The sequence below is a fragment of the Apodemus sylvaticus genome, chromosome 11 (genome assembly GCF_947179515.1).
Source record: "Apodemus sylvaticus chromosome 11, mApoSyl1.1, whole genome shotgun sequence".
NCBI classification, from domain to species: domain Eukaryota; kingdom Metazoa; phylum Chordata; class Mammalia; order Rodentia; family Muridae; genus Apodemus; species Apodemus sylvaticus.
The window spans coordinates 77,042,403-77,056,740 of NC_067482.1; the positions used below are offsets into that span (position 1 = coordinate 77,042,403).

At 57.0% G+C, this 14,338-nt stretch overlaps 1 protein-coding gene across 1 annotated transcript; it reads right to left on the reverse strand.

Annotated features, from left to right (window-relative positions):
* Nucleotides 1-645: 645 nt before the first annotated feature.
* Nat8l (N-acetyltransferase 8 like) lies at nt 646-9,619 on the reverse strand. Its single transcript, XM_052198922.1, has 3 exons — nt 9,086-9,619; nt 7,797-7,961; nt 646-5,755 (listed from the first exon to the last, which is right to left on the reverse strand). Exons 1-3 carry the CDS (start codon nt 9,450-9,452, stop codon nt 5,388-5,390), a joined length of 900 nt encoding a protein of 299 aa, XP_052054882.1. The 5' UTR covers nt 9,453-9,619; the 3' UTR covers nt 646-5,387.
* Between the last annotated feature and the right edge of the window lie 4,719 nt (nt 9,620-14,338).

A 14,338-nucleotide genomic window follows, 5' to 3' on the forward strand; every position in this document is an offset into this window, starting at 1 on the left:
GACACAGCCTGTGGTGGAGCCACCCAGCAGAAGGCTGCCAGCACCATCAGGGTCCAGAAGAGCCCAGAGAAGAATGAAACTCTTCATGGATCCAACCCCCATAAGCCCATGGGTGTTGGCCTTGTAAATATCTACCACAGCCAGGCCAGAACAGTGGGGCTTGGTAGCCCGGAGACTGCACCAAAGGTGTCTTAGCTGTGCCTGGAGTTTAACTGCCCAAGATCTATGGCATAAAGGTAGAGTAAAACTTTCTGGTTGCTGCTGGACCTAAGGCACTCCCACCACTCCACCCTCACCACCACTCCACCCCCACTACCTCTCCACCCTACAGCCAAGTTCTCCTAGTCTGGATACTGTCTCCATATCTACCATACTTAGGAAATGTGAAGGGCCTAACCACCCCTGGCCAGAGAGAAGTCCAAGTTTCTCTTCCCTAGTGGGAGAGAGAGCATCATGGGAGGTTGAGCTTGGTAATAGTTTCTGGAAGGTGCCTCAACTCCACAGGGATACAAAGGCCCTAATGCTGCCTCAATGATCCCACTCCTGCTCCAGTGTCCAGCTCAGCCAGACACAGGCGGAGGCCCAGAGAGTGGGAAAGTCAGTATATCCACCCCAGGAAGTGCCTCAAAAAAGCACAGAGCCTGGTTCCTTCAATTCTGGTTTTATTGAAAAACAGCAGCATTGGGGGCCGTGCAGGCAGGGGTACATACCCACTTGGGCCCCCAGCCTGTCTTCTTGGGGACTCGAATCATCACCTGACCCTAGGGGCTATTTTGGCACATCCTGGGGTCTCAGGACACCCCCACCCCCATCATGGGCTCACAGTACAAATTCATGAACAAACAACCACAGTGAGACTTACCACTGTGTCATACCCTCTGTACCCTGGCCAAACCCAGTCTGTGTCCTGTCCAAGGGCCCTCCAGCTCCTCTCCCCTATACCCTCAGCTGAGGGGAAGATAGACAGAGGCGAGGGCCAGTAGAGGCTCAGCTGGCCTGGCGGGGTTGTGCTACATTCACATGGAGCTGGGCAGGGCAGGGAATGGGCATAGTGAGAGACAACCACAAGACCCTGCTTCTTACTGCAAAATGCCTCTCAGATCAGATTGTCCCCATGGGTTCCCTTCCACCGCTACACATGTGCACATACAAGCATACACATGCACTCACTCATACACGTATGGAGATGCCCACTCATACTCACACATGCTCACACACATGCAACACGTGAATGTGGTTTCTTGGGCACATACAGTCACATGAGCACATGATCACAAATGGCATGTGTTTGTGTGTGCATCAGGTCAACTCTCTCCAGCTGCCCCTTGGGCCTGACAAGATGGCGGCCCTGTGGGTGCTGCACAGTGATGCCCACACATGCACACATACTCTTAGATGCACACTCACATGTGCACAGATGCACATACACAGATGAGCATGCACATTTATGTAGGTAAACCCCTTCTTTAAAATGGCTAATTATTGCTGTTTTTTAAAAAATACATCCAACAGTGGTTAAGTCAAGGCTCATCTTCCACCCAGCTCCAGGCAAGTTTAGCCCACCATCATGGATCCCTCCCTTGCTGGAAGCCCAGTGATGGCAGCACCAAAGAGCAGCACAACCCAGGGTCTGCCCCACACCCAACACAGTGTAGCCAAGAGCCAAGGACAGAACCATCGCTGAGGCCACAACAGACTAAGAGGGCAGGAGCATCGGGTGCCAGCAGCACTGCTACCATGGACAGGGAGGCACAACCACCTCAGGTCAACTCTCTCAGGCTGCCTCTTGGGCCTGACAAGAAGATGGCCTCATGGGCGCTGCATAGTTCCTTGGTAGTCACATATAGCTCCCAAGAAGCCTGGGACACCAGCAAGACCCAAAAAACTTTTGTCCCCAGGCTACTAGCCACAGGCACAGCCCTGGAAGCCGGCTCCAGGAAGCTGTGACTGGGGCTATCTGGGGCTGGCAAAGGCAAGTAAGAATGGGCAGCGTGCTTTCCAGCAGCAAGTGACAGTCCTATGGCCCTGTGGTCTAGCAAGTCCCAGGTGCCAAGCCAAAGCCCAAGCTCACTTTAGGTGTGTCCCTGACTCTGTCCTCTGACCTATCCCCTTATCTCAGGAAGGGTACCTGTGCAAGATGGGAACTGTCCAAGTCCCTGAAACTAACCTGCTATCCACAGGGCCTCCTAGCCAGAGCCAGCCACCAACCACTTCAGCCAGGTTAGCACATCCCTTAGCTGCTGCCCAGCCCCAGGGCAATGCTAGGGAGAAGGGTAAGCACAGGGGTGAGTTCAGGACATGGAAGAGGCTGCCATGGCCACCAGAGTATGGCCTCGCTACACTCAGGAGTGTGCTGCCCTACCCTTCAGGGGCTGGGTCTTAGAACATGCAGGCCAGTCTCTTGGCCGTACAGCAGAGACTAAGCTTCTGCAGACACATGCCTGGGCAGTGGGAGCTGCCAGGGGACAGTCAAGCAACATCTCTGCTGTAGGGTCATCCAACACTGACATTCTGGAACATTCCATTATCTCTTTCCCCTCCCTACTCTAAAGCTTCCAAGTAAACAGTAGGACTCCTGGAAGCCACAGATCCTGAGCACAGTCAGACCTCAGGCTGGCCTTCCCAGGCCCAGAGTACATCTGCTGGCCATCTCAGGTGCTTGGAGGCCCAAGGGGCAGGGGAGATGACCAGCAAACTCAGAGAGGGGCACCAAGCACATGGCCACCAAGTGGAGTAGGGAGGAAGGGCCTCCACAGAGGTAGAAGAAACATCAGAATCTCAACAAACAGAAAATTCACATCAGTGCACATGTACAGAGCATGTAGAGCTCTGGCTGGGATGATGGAGTAGACACGGTCAGACCCAGTCATCATCTCGCTCAGCTTCCTCCAACCCAGGGAGACATGTATGTCTCCAGGGCCTCAGGCCCTGCCAAGCTACATACTGCCTGGTGAGGCTCCATCCTGATGCAGCTGGAACCTACCCCACCAACCATTCCTGGAATCTCTACCAAGTCTTGGCAGCAACAGAAGGCAACATATACTTGAGAGCCCAGCAAAATTCCCTTTATGCATGAGTTGTTCAGCAGGAAAAGATCCCCTTGAACAGACAGGTGCCGAGAGGCTGGGCCACTCCTCCCCCTAGGCTCCTAGGCTGGAGGAATCTACTAGGAGCTCCTCCCAGGTCAGTATCAAGGAGACATGGGTGGCTACAGGATCCCCAAGCTCTGCCCTGGCCCAAGTGATCCCAGTGCCCTGCCCTACCTTCCACCCCAAAGACTGCAGGACCCAAAGGCACAGGGTCAGGAGAAGCCTAGGCAGCTGGTGGTGTCCAGCAGACACGGCTCCCACTTAGGCCCACCCAGGCCTCAGACACCAGCAGTCTCTGACCCCGTAGGCCTCACACACCAGCAGTCCCTACACCCCACAACAACTACAACTAGCCCCGAGCCGAGACCAATCCAAACAGAAAAGAGAAAAAAGGCACAACTGTTTGTTTTCCATTTTGCTAAAACACTTTACGTCTGTCTGTATAATCCAGATTAACAAAATCTGAGAGCTGCAAGAAAATAGGGTGCCAATTTCTGTACAGTCTACAAAACTCCCATCCCCAAGTGGGGACCGGGCACCACCAGGGAGGAATGTACAGGGGACAGCGGGGTCTGTACAGTGGTCTGCAAATGCCTCGATTGCTAACAGGACAAAAGGCCCCTCCGGAAGCTGGGCTTGTCCCACCAATTCATTAACTCTAAAGAGCCTTTCTAATAATGCAGCCTTGGTGCCAGGGGCCCAGCTCTATGGTATGCCTAGCCTGCCACTCCTTACCCCAAACCCCACACGGGAGCGTGGATGGGCCTTTATGCACCCCCTGCACTAAAGCTAAGTCCAAGTTTCAGCTGGCCACATGAACACTGCCAGCTACTGCCTCTCCCTGGCCTAGGCCATCCCCACCCCCATCTAGGCTGGATCCTAAGTGGGCTGGACCAAAAAGGAGAGGCCAGGAACACAGTTGGCCTAGCAGAGTAGTCTGTAGTGGGATGGCTGGACCCACCTCAAACACCAGCTCCTGCCCCAAAGGAGGTGCCCATCCCTTCCTATGAGGCTTTAGGACCCTCCAGTCCCCTCAATCCTGCATACAAGGGATCAAGGGGCAACCTGAGCCTCACAGACTGTGTTGTGATGGCACTTTAGGGGTGTTTACTCTAAATTATAGTCTCCTTCTATCCTTCAACCTTCCATCTACCCGGCCACCCACCCCATCAAATGGGGCCAGAGACCGTGCATGCACTAGCACCACACAGATGTGTGTCTGGAGGCTCAAACTACCATTTTGTCCCAGTAATTAAAGTCATGCAGAGTGCTATTCTGTCTACGTAACTTATTAGAGAATGGGTTGTTTCAGGCTGGGAGAAGCTGTGGCAGGCATTGCCAACAACAGCCTGGGCTAGTTCCATTCACAGGGCAGACCCCACAAATAGCATGAGGCCACAGGACCTCAGGCAGCTGGGAGGTGGCCAGCCACCTAATCTAACAGGTGTTGGGGGAGGTGTTCCCCCACCCCCATGAAATCCCCACCATGCTGTGCAGTGGATTGCTACAGGAACCAAACCCGGGTGACCAGCCAAGTCAGCCAGAGCAAGGAGGCATGGGGCCCAAAAAGGGAAAGAGGTAAGATGATTTTGAAGCAAAGCAGGAGTGGACAGAGCCAGGTTAGGCCAGGCCAGGCCCCATCAGAGAGCAGACAGGGTCAGGCAGGTAGGCCCTCCAGAGGCCAGCTCAGGACTGGACAAGGGAGCTCACCAGCTCAGGCCTGAGGTCCAGGCTGAGCAGGGTAGCAGGGCAGGGGACTGTGACATGCGGCATGCTGCAGCCAGGCCATGTCCTTAGCATGCACAGGGCAAAGCAGGGCCTGGGGCCAGCTCGGCCTCCCACGGGGCAGTGGCTGGCCAGCCCAGCAGACCACTCTTCCAGAGGCCAATAGCTGAGCCTTAGCCTGGCTGGGGGCCAGGGTTCTGCTCCTTGGGGATTGTTGTAGAGGTTCTGTGCTTGACGGGCAAGGCTAGTCCTTCCCTGGAGGCAGGCTGGGCAGCCTTGTGGATAGTTCAGACGGTCCACAATGCTACTCTTCAAGGCATGATGAGCCACTCTGATGGGCTGGGGAGGCAAGGGCCATGGCTGCAGACAATCCACCCCACCAGAGTGTTGCAGATGAGCTCTCTGGACCAGGACCCAGTGGCCCCAGAACCAGCCAGGTGATGAACCAGCATGATGCTGAAAAAGGAAAACCCAAACAAACGCCAAGGTGAGCATTGGAAAGCAGGGCCGCACTAGGCAGCGAGCAGGAGGGCAGAGGTGGACGGGGGCAGGGCGGTGGGCAGGTGGCGGTGGTCACTCCTCACGCAGCTGCAGGCGGTAGCGGTGGTAGCGGACCTGGAAGAAGAGGCGCTCGGCCAGCGAGAGGGTCATGCCAGGCAGCACGTAGTGATCATTCGCACCCATGTGTCTGAAGCCCAGTGACTCATAGAGCTTGTGGGCGGCCACCTTAACGGCTGTGGTGCCCAGTACCACTGCAGAGTAGTTGTGCAGCATGGCAAACTCCAGCACCCTCCTGCCCAGAGCCTTGGCGATGCCTTTGCCGCGGAAGCGTGAGTCCACGGACATGCGGAGCAGCTCCACTGTGTTGTCCTCTTCATGGGCTCGTGCGGCCACGATGCCCACAACGTTGCCGTCCAGCACAGCCACCCAAAAACAGGAACCTAGGAAGGATGTGACAGTCAGGGACATTTTGCATGGAAGACTGGAGACTTCAGAGCTGCCCATTACAGCTGGGTGCTAAGCCAGGGTATCACAATGATGTTCAATCTTCTAGTGCCTGACCTACCTTTCAGCTCTTTTGGACACCACGGGAGGCCACGATTTAAGATAATCTGCCTCCTCTAGACCCCCTGAGCAGCAAGAACACTCCACAAGCCTCAGTCCAGGCCAACCTGCCCAACTTTGCATGACACAATCCCAAGTCACAAACTGACACAATCAGCTCCAGCCCAAGTCTCTATTGTCCTGGCCAAAATAGTAGTTGGAGGTGCCTAGGAACTGGAGAGGCCTTGATGAAGCAGGTTCCTACCCCCAGACCACCTGAAAAACTACAGACAACCACAGCCAGGGTCACAGGGCAGAGTATGTCTTGCTGACATACTCTGAATCCCAGTCCTTGGCCTGCCATACTCCTCCGCCAGGATCTTTGCAGGGATAGAACTGAATGAGAGTCCAGAAGAATGTTTTATAAATCAGTGAGGGACTACAGACAGCTGTACACACCCCAACCCCAGTAACCCAGATGCTACTGGACAATGAGCCTGACACCAGGCCAGTCATCCCCACCTACAGGGAAGCCACCCCACCCTCACCCCTACAAGAAGGGAGAGGCGTCTGGATGGGAGGAATGCTGAAGGGCACCGGCCACAGGGAATCCAGTCACCTTCATGAACTAGAGGTCCACGGTCACGGGGACACCCAGAGACCATTCTGAAAGATGAAGGCTAAGGCACTATAGGGGAGAGGGAGCGTCTGGCCCAGTCAATAGAGCGACTTGCTGTGGGCGATCTGGCCTCCCTCGGCCTTAACCACCCAGACTCCTTCAAAGGACCACACTTCCCCCAAAAGCTCTGCACCTCTATTTGCCCTCACCTAGCAGGAGGAAGCACTCCTACCTACACTTCTCACCTCTGGGGAAGCCAGTTCCTTCAGTGCGGACTCTGTTCTACAGCTGAGGGTGCTGCCTGCCCACCCTCCACCAGCGTAGCAGAGAAAGCTGTCAACTCATGGAGGGCCCTGGTCCCAGAGCCTCTAGGACTTCCCCAACCCCATACACCCATATGCCCTCTTCCCAGCTGCCCCACACCCACCCACACAACCAGATCAGTGGTCAGGACAGCCGCCAGCACCCAGTTGTCACTCTTCCCAGGTCTTGTTTCCCCACTTGCATAAGAGCTCCCATAAATCTGCACATGATGTCCGAGGGTTAGCAAGAACTGCCACACTCTAAGGGGCTTGCAGTTCAGACAGGGCACATGACAGGAACCTCTGACCACGCCCATCTATCTACTCATGCTATCTACCAAAGCGCTTCAGTCACCTTCCCCCTCCTCCCAACTAGGCAGGTAGATCGAGGGCCCTGCAGAGGACAGGAGGCTGTATTTGCAGGTGGGTAAGGGCAGGCACCAAAGCCAGTAAACAGGACACTGGGCTACAAGATGGGATGGCTGGGGAGGAGCTGGCAAGCCAGAGACTGCCCTTCCTTGTTCCTGCTGGCTGGTCCCCGGTGCTCAGCCCCTCACATCCCAAAATGTCTCTCTCCTCTGGCTCCCACAACTCAGCCTGCTTCATGGCTTGCCTCAGGGAGAGACCAGTCTCCAGCTCCTGTTGACCAGAGTCCCCGACTGTCTTTCTACAGAAAGCCTTGGGGTCTGGGATAATACCTTGTCAGGAGGCCAATCTTCTGCTCCCTGGGACATCTCCTGTGCCACCCAGGATTCCTCCGCCCTGGGTACTCTCAGCTGGCACAGGATCCAGCCATGACTTCACCCCCCAACACACAAATGGCAGGTACCAGGAAAAGGTATCCCACAGAGGGCACAGTGGAGCTAGGCCACCAAGGGAAGGACTTCTTTCTGGCTCTCCCCAGCTGACGCTCCACACTTAGCTAGAGGCCTCGATCCCACCGCTCAGGCCCTCTTGTGCCTGAAGATGAAGAGGGAGGTGGGGAGGGAGGTAGCGTTGGAGGATTCCAGAACTCACCAGGTGGCTTCATGTAGTACTGCTCTATGTCAGCCATGTCGGTGTGCAGCGCGCACTCCAGGTAGGCCAGGATCACCTTACGACTGTAGTAGTAGCGCAGGGCCAGGAGCCCCGCCGGCACCAGGCATGTCAGCAGCAGTGAGCGGGTCACAGCAAAACAGAGGGCTGCAGGCAAGGGGGCACAGGTGAGGTGGCAGGTGCAGAGGGGCACGCGCGCGGCCAGGCTGGACATGGGCAGGTCTCACAGCACCCGGAGTCCAAACCACCTTGGTAAATCAGTGCTTAGGGATGCTCCCCACCAGGGACTGTTTCTCTGTGTAGCAGTCATGGCCGCAGTCCCTCTCTACGCTTCCTCATTTCCAAGCTCTCTGCTACCTTCACAACCTGAAACAAACACAATACAGCCTAGGCCAGACCAGTGCTGGTCAGCCCTTGGTTCCCCCAGTTTCCAAAGAGGCTCTTGCCTACTCCACCTAGCCTGGTGCTAAGTCAAAGAGCTGGACAGAGACACTAAGGCACTGTCTAGCCAAGAAGGGCATCCCGCACCAGGCTGTGAAGAGACCCAGCTAGAGCCCACCCTGGGCAACTTCGGAGCCCACTAGGCTGACAGAGTCGGGTGACAAGCTTCATTTATGCAGTGGAGGAGGAAAACGCACAAGAGCAAAAGTTGCCTCCTTTGAATGACCTTGGGTGAGTCGCCTCAAGCTCCTCATCTGCAGAATGGGATGGCATGGAATAGGAGGGGGTGTGCTTCAAGACAGCAGAGGGTATCCTCCCTATAGCCCTGGCTCTGCCGAACAGTCTCCCTGGCTCCCCGCGGAGCTGGCTGTCTTCCCGTCATAAATTAGCACTTGAGCCTCAGGCGGCCTCCCCCGCCCGCAGATTATATATAGTTGTCGCGCCGGGCCGCAGCTGCAGCGCTACCTGCCCTGTCACGCCGCCCCCACCCGGGATGCCCCGCGACGGAGAGAACGGGCACCGCGGACTGAGTTGCCAACCCAGTGCTTCCCAGTCCGCAGCGCCCTGCACTCAGCCCGCGCTGGTTCCCACGCCCGGCCCAGGCGCCTTGGCCGAAAGCCCGGAGCGCAGCGCCGCGGGTGCAAGCGGTCTCCTCCCAGCCGGTCCAGTGCACCGACGCGGCACCGGGGCTCCGAGATGGGGACCCAGGAGGAAGGCAGAGAGAGCCAAGCGCGACGGTCTCCGGGGGGGTCCTCTGGACCCGCTGGAGCCGGGCCTGGAGTAGGACTGCCGCAGCCCCGCCGGCCCCCCGCCCCCCGCGGGGCACTGACCCGCCAGAAGGGCGTAGAGCAGCTGGGTGCGAGGGTGCTGCCGCAGGCCGCGAAAAGCCGTGTTGGGAATGCGCTCTAAGATGCCGTCGTAGAAGATGCGGCGCGCCGCCTCCTGCTCGGCTGCGCGGAACTCGCGGATGTACACGCCGCGCCCCTCCGGCGGCCCCGCGCCCCCAGTGCCTCCGTGGGGCTGGGGACCTGCCGCGGGTGGGGGTGCAGCGGCCGGCCCGGGCGCGGCGGGCAGCGGGGGCCACATGGCTCCGGCGGCGGCGAGCAGCGCGTCCTTCTTGGCCCCCGGCAGTGCCTCATGGTCCTCCGTAGCCACGATCTTCGTCTCACAGACCATGTCGGGAGGCCCACAATGCATGCACCCGGCCGGGCGGCGCAGCGCAGGGACGCGAGCCGGCGGCGACGGGCAGAGCCCGAGCCCAGGGCAAGGGCGCGGCGCCCTCCGACCCGCGGTGGTGGCAGCGGCAACAGCGGCTCAGGGGCGCAGGGCGGAGGCGGCGGGCGGCCGGGGCGCGCGCAGGGAGCTGCGCCGCATTTTGGAGAAGTATTTATAATGCAGCGGCGCCGGTGCAGTCGCGGCGCCCGGGGTCCCGCAGGGTCCTAGCGTCCACTGCATTGGCTGCCGAGGGTCACCATGTGATCTCGGGGGTGGGAGCAGACGCCGCCTCCGCGCCCGCCCGATGGCACACTTGGGCTGCGTGGCTGGCGGATCGTGGGAGCATAGAGGGGCCGAGCGGAGAGTGTGCGAGGAAGTGGTCCTCAGTGAGCGGCGAGTGAATGGCAGCAGGGACAGGGTGCTCAGAGAGGCGCTGCGTGGGGGCTTGAGGCTCGCCAGGAGGACGGCGAGTGATGGACGCCTCCCACCCCGCCCCTGAGCTCCCGCAAAGCTGCCGCTGCGCTCGAGCCGGCGTTCCTGCAGCAATGCGTCCTCTTCTTCCTCGGCCGCTGGCAGTAGTCACGGAAGTGTCTCCATCTCCCACCCCTTTGTCTGTACGCGGCGCCGGGCCGAAGTCCTCGTGAGGGGCCCCTGTTCCCTTGGCAGGCGCCCTCCGAGCCCGCGGTCGGAGCCGAATGGACTGAAAGAGAGTGAGGACACGGCTGAAATGGAGTATGATGCCCGCGCTTCCTGACGCAGGGCCGAACCCCACCCCTCTCCAATCTGACACCCGACCGCTCCCGGCAGCTGACCTGCGGGATTGCAGGACCCCTCCCGGCTCGGCCCCCGCCTTCCGCGGCCCGCGCATGCGCCCCGTTGCCTTGGTGCAGGTGCAACGGGGGCTTGCAGCTGAGCGGCGGCCTCACAGTCCCCCGGAGCAAGACGTGCAGACGCAGCAGACTGGGCGCGCATGGAGTGGGGAATGCGTAGTGGCAAATCCACTCTCCTATGTCACGGGAATGGGCACCCCCAAAGCCGAATTCATCCACGTGCTCGCGGAGACTCTGACGTTTCCAGGCCTGAGGACCCTCAGTCTGCGTAATGCCGCACCATAGTTGGAGCCAGCAGAGCCGTTAAGGTCACCTAGAGACTGAAGGGGCCTGTCTTGCAAATGGAACATAGGAGTAGGATATGGAGAATCAAACAGCCAGGGTTGTAGTGCAAGGGGTCTCGGGATGAGTGGGCCAGGCTAGAGAGGATTTTTCTCACTTTTCAAGACGCGGGGGGGGGGGGGGAGGGAGAGGGGGAAGCAGTGATATTATCTGGGTCCCAGTGGCAACCTTCCTAGACACTGATGCTAAATTTCTCCATATTTCAAAGGAACTCACTGATATAGTACCTGAATAGGCTGAGGCCCTTGACCAGCCACATTGACCTCTCCTGGGTCCCGAGGTTGGCTGGGTAGTCTGCAGGAACAGTGCCGGCCTGTAAGGGCTGAGGGCAGTCAGACAGAAGGGCCCCGGGGTGCGGGGGTGCGGGGGCGCTGAGCATTGAGGACCCATCTGGTGGAGCCAAGTCTGTCTGACTCAGAACCCTAGGTTTGAGGGTCACTGGAGCCTGTAAGCCTTAGAAGCAACCAAGTAGCCTCGTGCCTATAGGGTATCTCTCCACACCCCTGGCCAGAGTTACTTCTTTGTTGTCCTGCACCTCCAGGCCTAGGGGCCTTACAAGACTCACATCAACGCGACCAGGGACCTCAGTTCTGCAGAGGTCCCTTTCCCTGGTCTGCCTAACCATTCCCTTCATTGCCGCAGTCCTCCTATAATCATCTGCCCCATGGCCATGATAGTGACCCTCCGTATAGCCAACACATCAGAAACGTCTGAAAGTGTGAAGGGGCCAGGACTGGAGCCCATGAACAGACACTTTGAAACTCTTGGAGACTCAAAGATGTTAGCATAAGAGCTGCGCAGACAACAGGGCAATCCATGGCCCTGGTTAGCCCTGTTCTTCCTTCCTGTCGTGGGGCGCCCTCTGCTGTTATCCCTTAGGTCATTCCTGGGTGGCATCAAGGTCCTCTTTTAAAAAAGCAGCAGTCTAGAGCCTCTCCTCTCCTGAGCTCCCCACAAACACACACACACACTCCTCTGCCTGGGTGTCTAGGAAGACTCAGGAGACCCCGCTTGCTTCCTCACATCCTGCACCCGATTGCTCCGTCCAGGAGCCTGGAAGTGCCTGCCTACAGCCTGGCAGGGGTGAAGACGGCTGTCTGTCCAGATTTCAGAGGCAGACTGGGGACCCGTGCCCTGGACCCTACACCTGAACATTCATGGGTAGGGGTGCTTCCTTAATAGGGCAGCCCTCCACCCACAGTGTGTTCTCTAGGGATACTGAGTACAGAGGACTTATCCTTGCCTGGCATGACTGCCCCAGGGTCTGTTGGGGGAAGAAGAACCCTGTATTGAAAATGTAGAGAAAAGGGGTGGGTACTGGAAAGATCCACAGCTAAGGTAATCCTGGGAAATGGCCCTGGGCTAGCTACTGAAAGATATAAGCCCCTGGGGGCTGAGGGAAGACGGGAAGATTTAAGGCAGTACCAGAGCCCAAAGCACAGAGAAGAGAAACAGGCCCTGCAGCCATTAACAGATGCCACCAAAATGGGAATTCTGCAAAAATAATTCCAGGTCAGAACTACTGGAGATCCAGACTCAACTCACTCTGAGTGGAAAAAATATGCTTCCAGGCAGGCTCAGGCTCTGTCCTCCTTCAAAAAGTCTCCTCAGACAGAGAGCTTCACCTCTTCAGGGCTAGATGCTGCAGGGCATGGCATTACTGTAACTGCAAAGTGAATGCTATTGGAAACTACCCCGCACCCCCCCCCCCATCACTCATCCTTCATCTGCACACAGATTGAGAGTCCCCTGCCCATGTGGGCACAATTCCATCCCACTCAGCCATGGGCTGGAGTGAAGAAATGTGCGGATAGAAAGAAACCAGTCTAGTATTCCTTAGGAATCAACCCCACCCCACCCCCAAAAGGTAGGTGGCCAGCCAGAGCTACATGAGACCCTGCCTCAAAAAAGGGAGGGCCATAAGGGGCGGACTCGTGAAGCAGGTCATCAAGACTGAGGAGGTGACTGGGTGAAGAGGAGAGCGAGCGGTGTGTGCAGAGCCTTTGAGGTGGAGGTTACACCGTGGATGGAATGTGCCAACAAGATCTCTTCAGCCGGTGATGGTGGTGCATCCCTTTAATCCCAGCACTCAGGAGGCAGAGGCAGGCAGAGCTCTGAGTTCAAGGCCAGCCTGGTCTACAAAGTTCCAGGACAACCAAGGCTACACAGAGAAACCCTGCCTCCAAAAAACAAATGAAAAACGGTATTTTCAGACAGATCAACTCGGTTTCCTTCCTCAGCACTTCCTACACAGGCCACAGGAGTGGAAGACATGAAACCTTGAAAAAGGTAACTCTGCCAGAAGAGTGCAGGTGGGCAGTGCTGCAGCTGGTGGCTTGGGTCCCAGGACCCTGGCTAGGGATAGCAGAAGAATGAAGGACTAACAGATGCACAGACACACATACAATGAGGCCAGGGTCATGTAAGATTCTTTAGTCACTAGCTGGAGAACCAGGAACCTCTGCATGTTGTAGGCACAGCACAGACGGGGAGGAAGTCTCTGGAAAAGGTTGTGTGCAGGCCCATCGGTCCCCACTTCAAGTATCCAGGAGGAAGAAGTGGCTTCTGCTGGTCTCTGCACAAGCTCCATACATTCACTCAGCACCATACACTCAGGGACCCTCTGCTCCCTAGAGGGCATCCAGTGTGGGGATGTATAACTGTCTGGGAACAAGAACAGAGACCCAGGTAAATAGGAGGGTATCCTGTGCCCGAGGCTTGGGCTCAGAGCTCAACAAAAAGCAAGACACCGAGGTTGGTTAGACCTGGGCTAAATCTAAGAAAACAAAAGGCATCTTGGAAAGAAAATGCCTGCCTTGTGCTTGACCATAATCCGGGCTATGTTTAGTCCTTCTGAATGCCATACCAAGCCAATGAGAAACATCAAAGCCTCACTGCAGCTCCAGGACAATGCAGGGCCTGTAGGAAAGTCTAACTAAAGGCCCTGCCAGGGAACGGTGCTAGACCTCTCCATCTCTGCTCCTTCCAGGAAACCCAGGTCCAGCTTACCCACCAGTGGCCCAAGATACCAAATCTGTTGGTCCAGTCCTGGTGTTTGCTTAACCACAGTAGCTGAGACACAAGCTGCTTCCATCTCCCTACAGCCCTCGGTACAAAGACCCAGAACATACTTCAGCCTTCTTCCTGCCTCCTGTCTGCTCATGCTCCAAGGTCCCTTCATCTTCCTTCACTGTCTTCTCAGCCCTTCTCTCCCTCACTGTCCTCACTCAGCCACACAGGACTCAGCAGTGTAATGGTTCCACTCTGGTGCTGGTCCAGGTGCTTGTCTTTACAGATGCATTTGTTCTGCCCCTTCCCAAATCCTCCTGGCTCTGTTTTTTCTTTCTTTTTTAAAGTCTGGGGTCTCTCTGTAGAGCTCTTGCTGTTCTAAAACTCACTATGTAAACCAGGATGGCCTTGAACTCTCAGAATGCCAGGATGAAAGGTAGATGCCATCACACCCCACTTCTATTTTCAAGTACATCTGGAATTCAACCATGTCTCATGTAGCACAGGTGGCACTGCCCAGCTAGCCTCCATCCATGGTGGGTGCAACTATCTCAAGGGCCCATATGATCCTCCAGGCTACCTAGTGTTTCTAGCTGCTGCAAGCACCCTGTTTCCACATTCCTACAATCTGCAGGCTCAAAACCTCACAAGGCCAGAGGGATGGCTCCGCAGCTAAAAGCACCTGCC

Bases quoted from the DNA above. Each gene is read 5' to 3' on its own strand.
- Nat8l (XM_052198922.1), bottom strand. From the start codon at position 9,452: ATGCATTGTGGGCCTCCCGACATGGTCTGTGAGACGAAGATCGTGGCT. The intron at 7,962-9,085 runs GTCAGTGCCCCG...CCTTGCCTGCAG, and splicing joins GCTCTACGCCCTTCTGGCGG to CCCTCTGTTTTGCTGTGACC. The intron at 5,756-7,796 runs GTGAGTTCTGGA...CATCCTTCCTAG, and splicing joins GTACTACATGAAGCCACCTG to GTTCCTGTTTTTGGGTGGCT.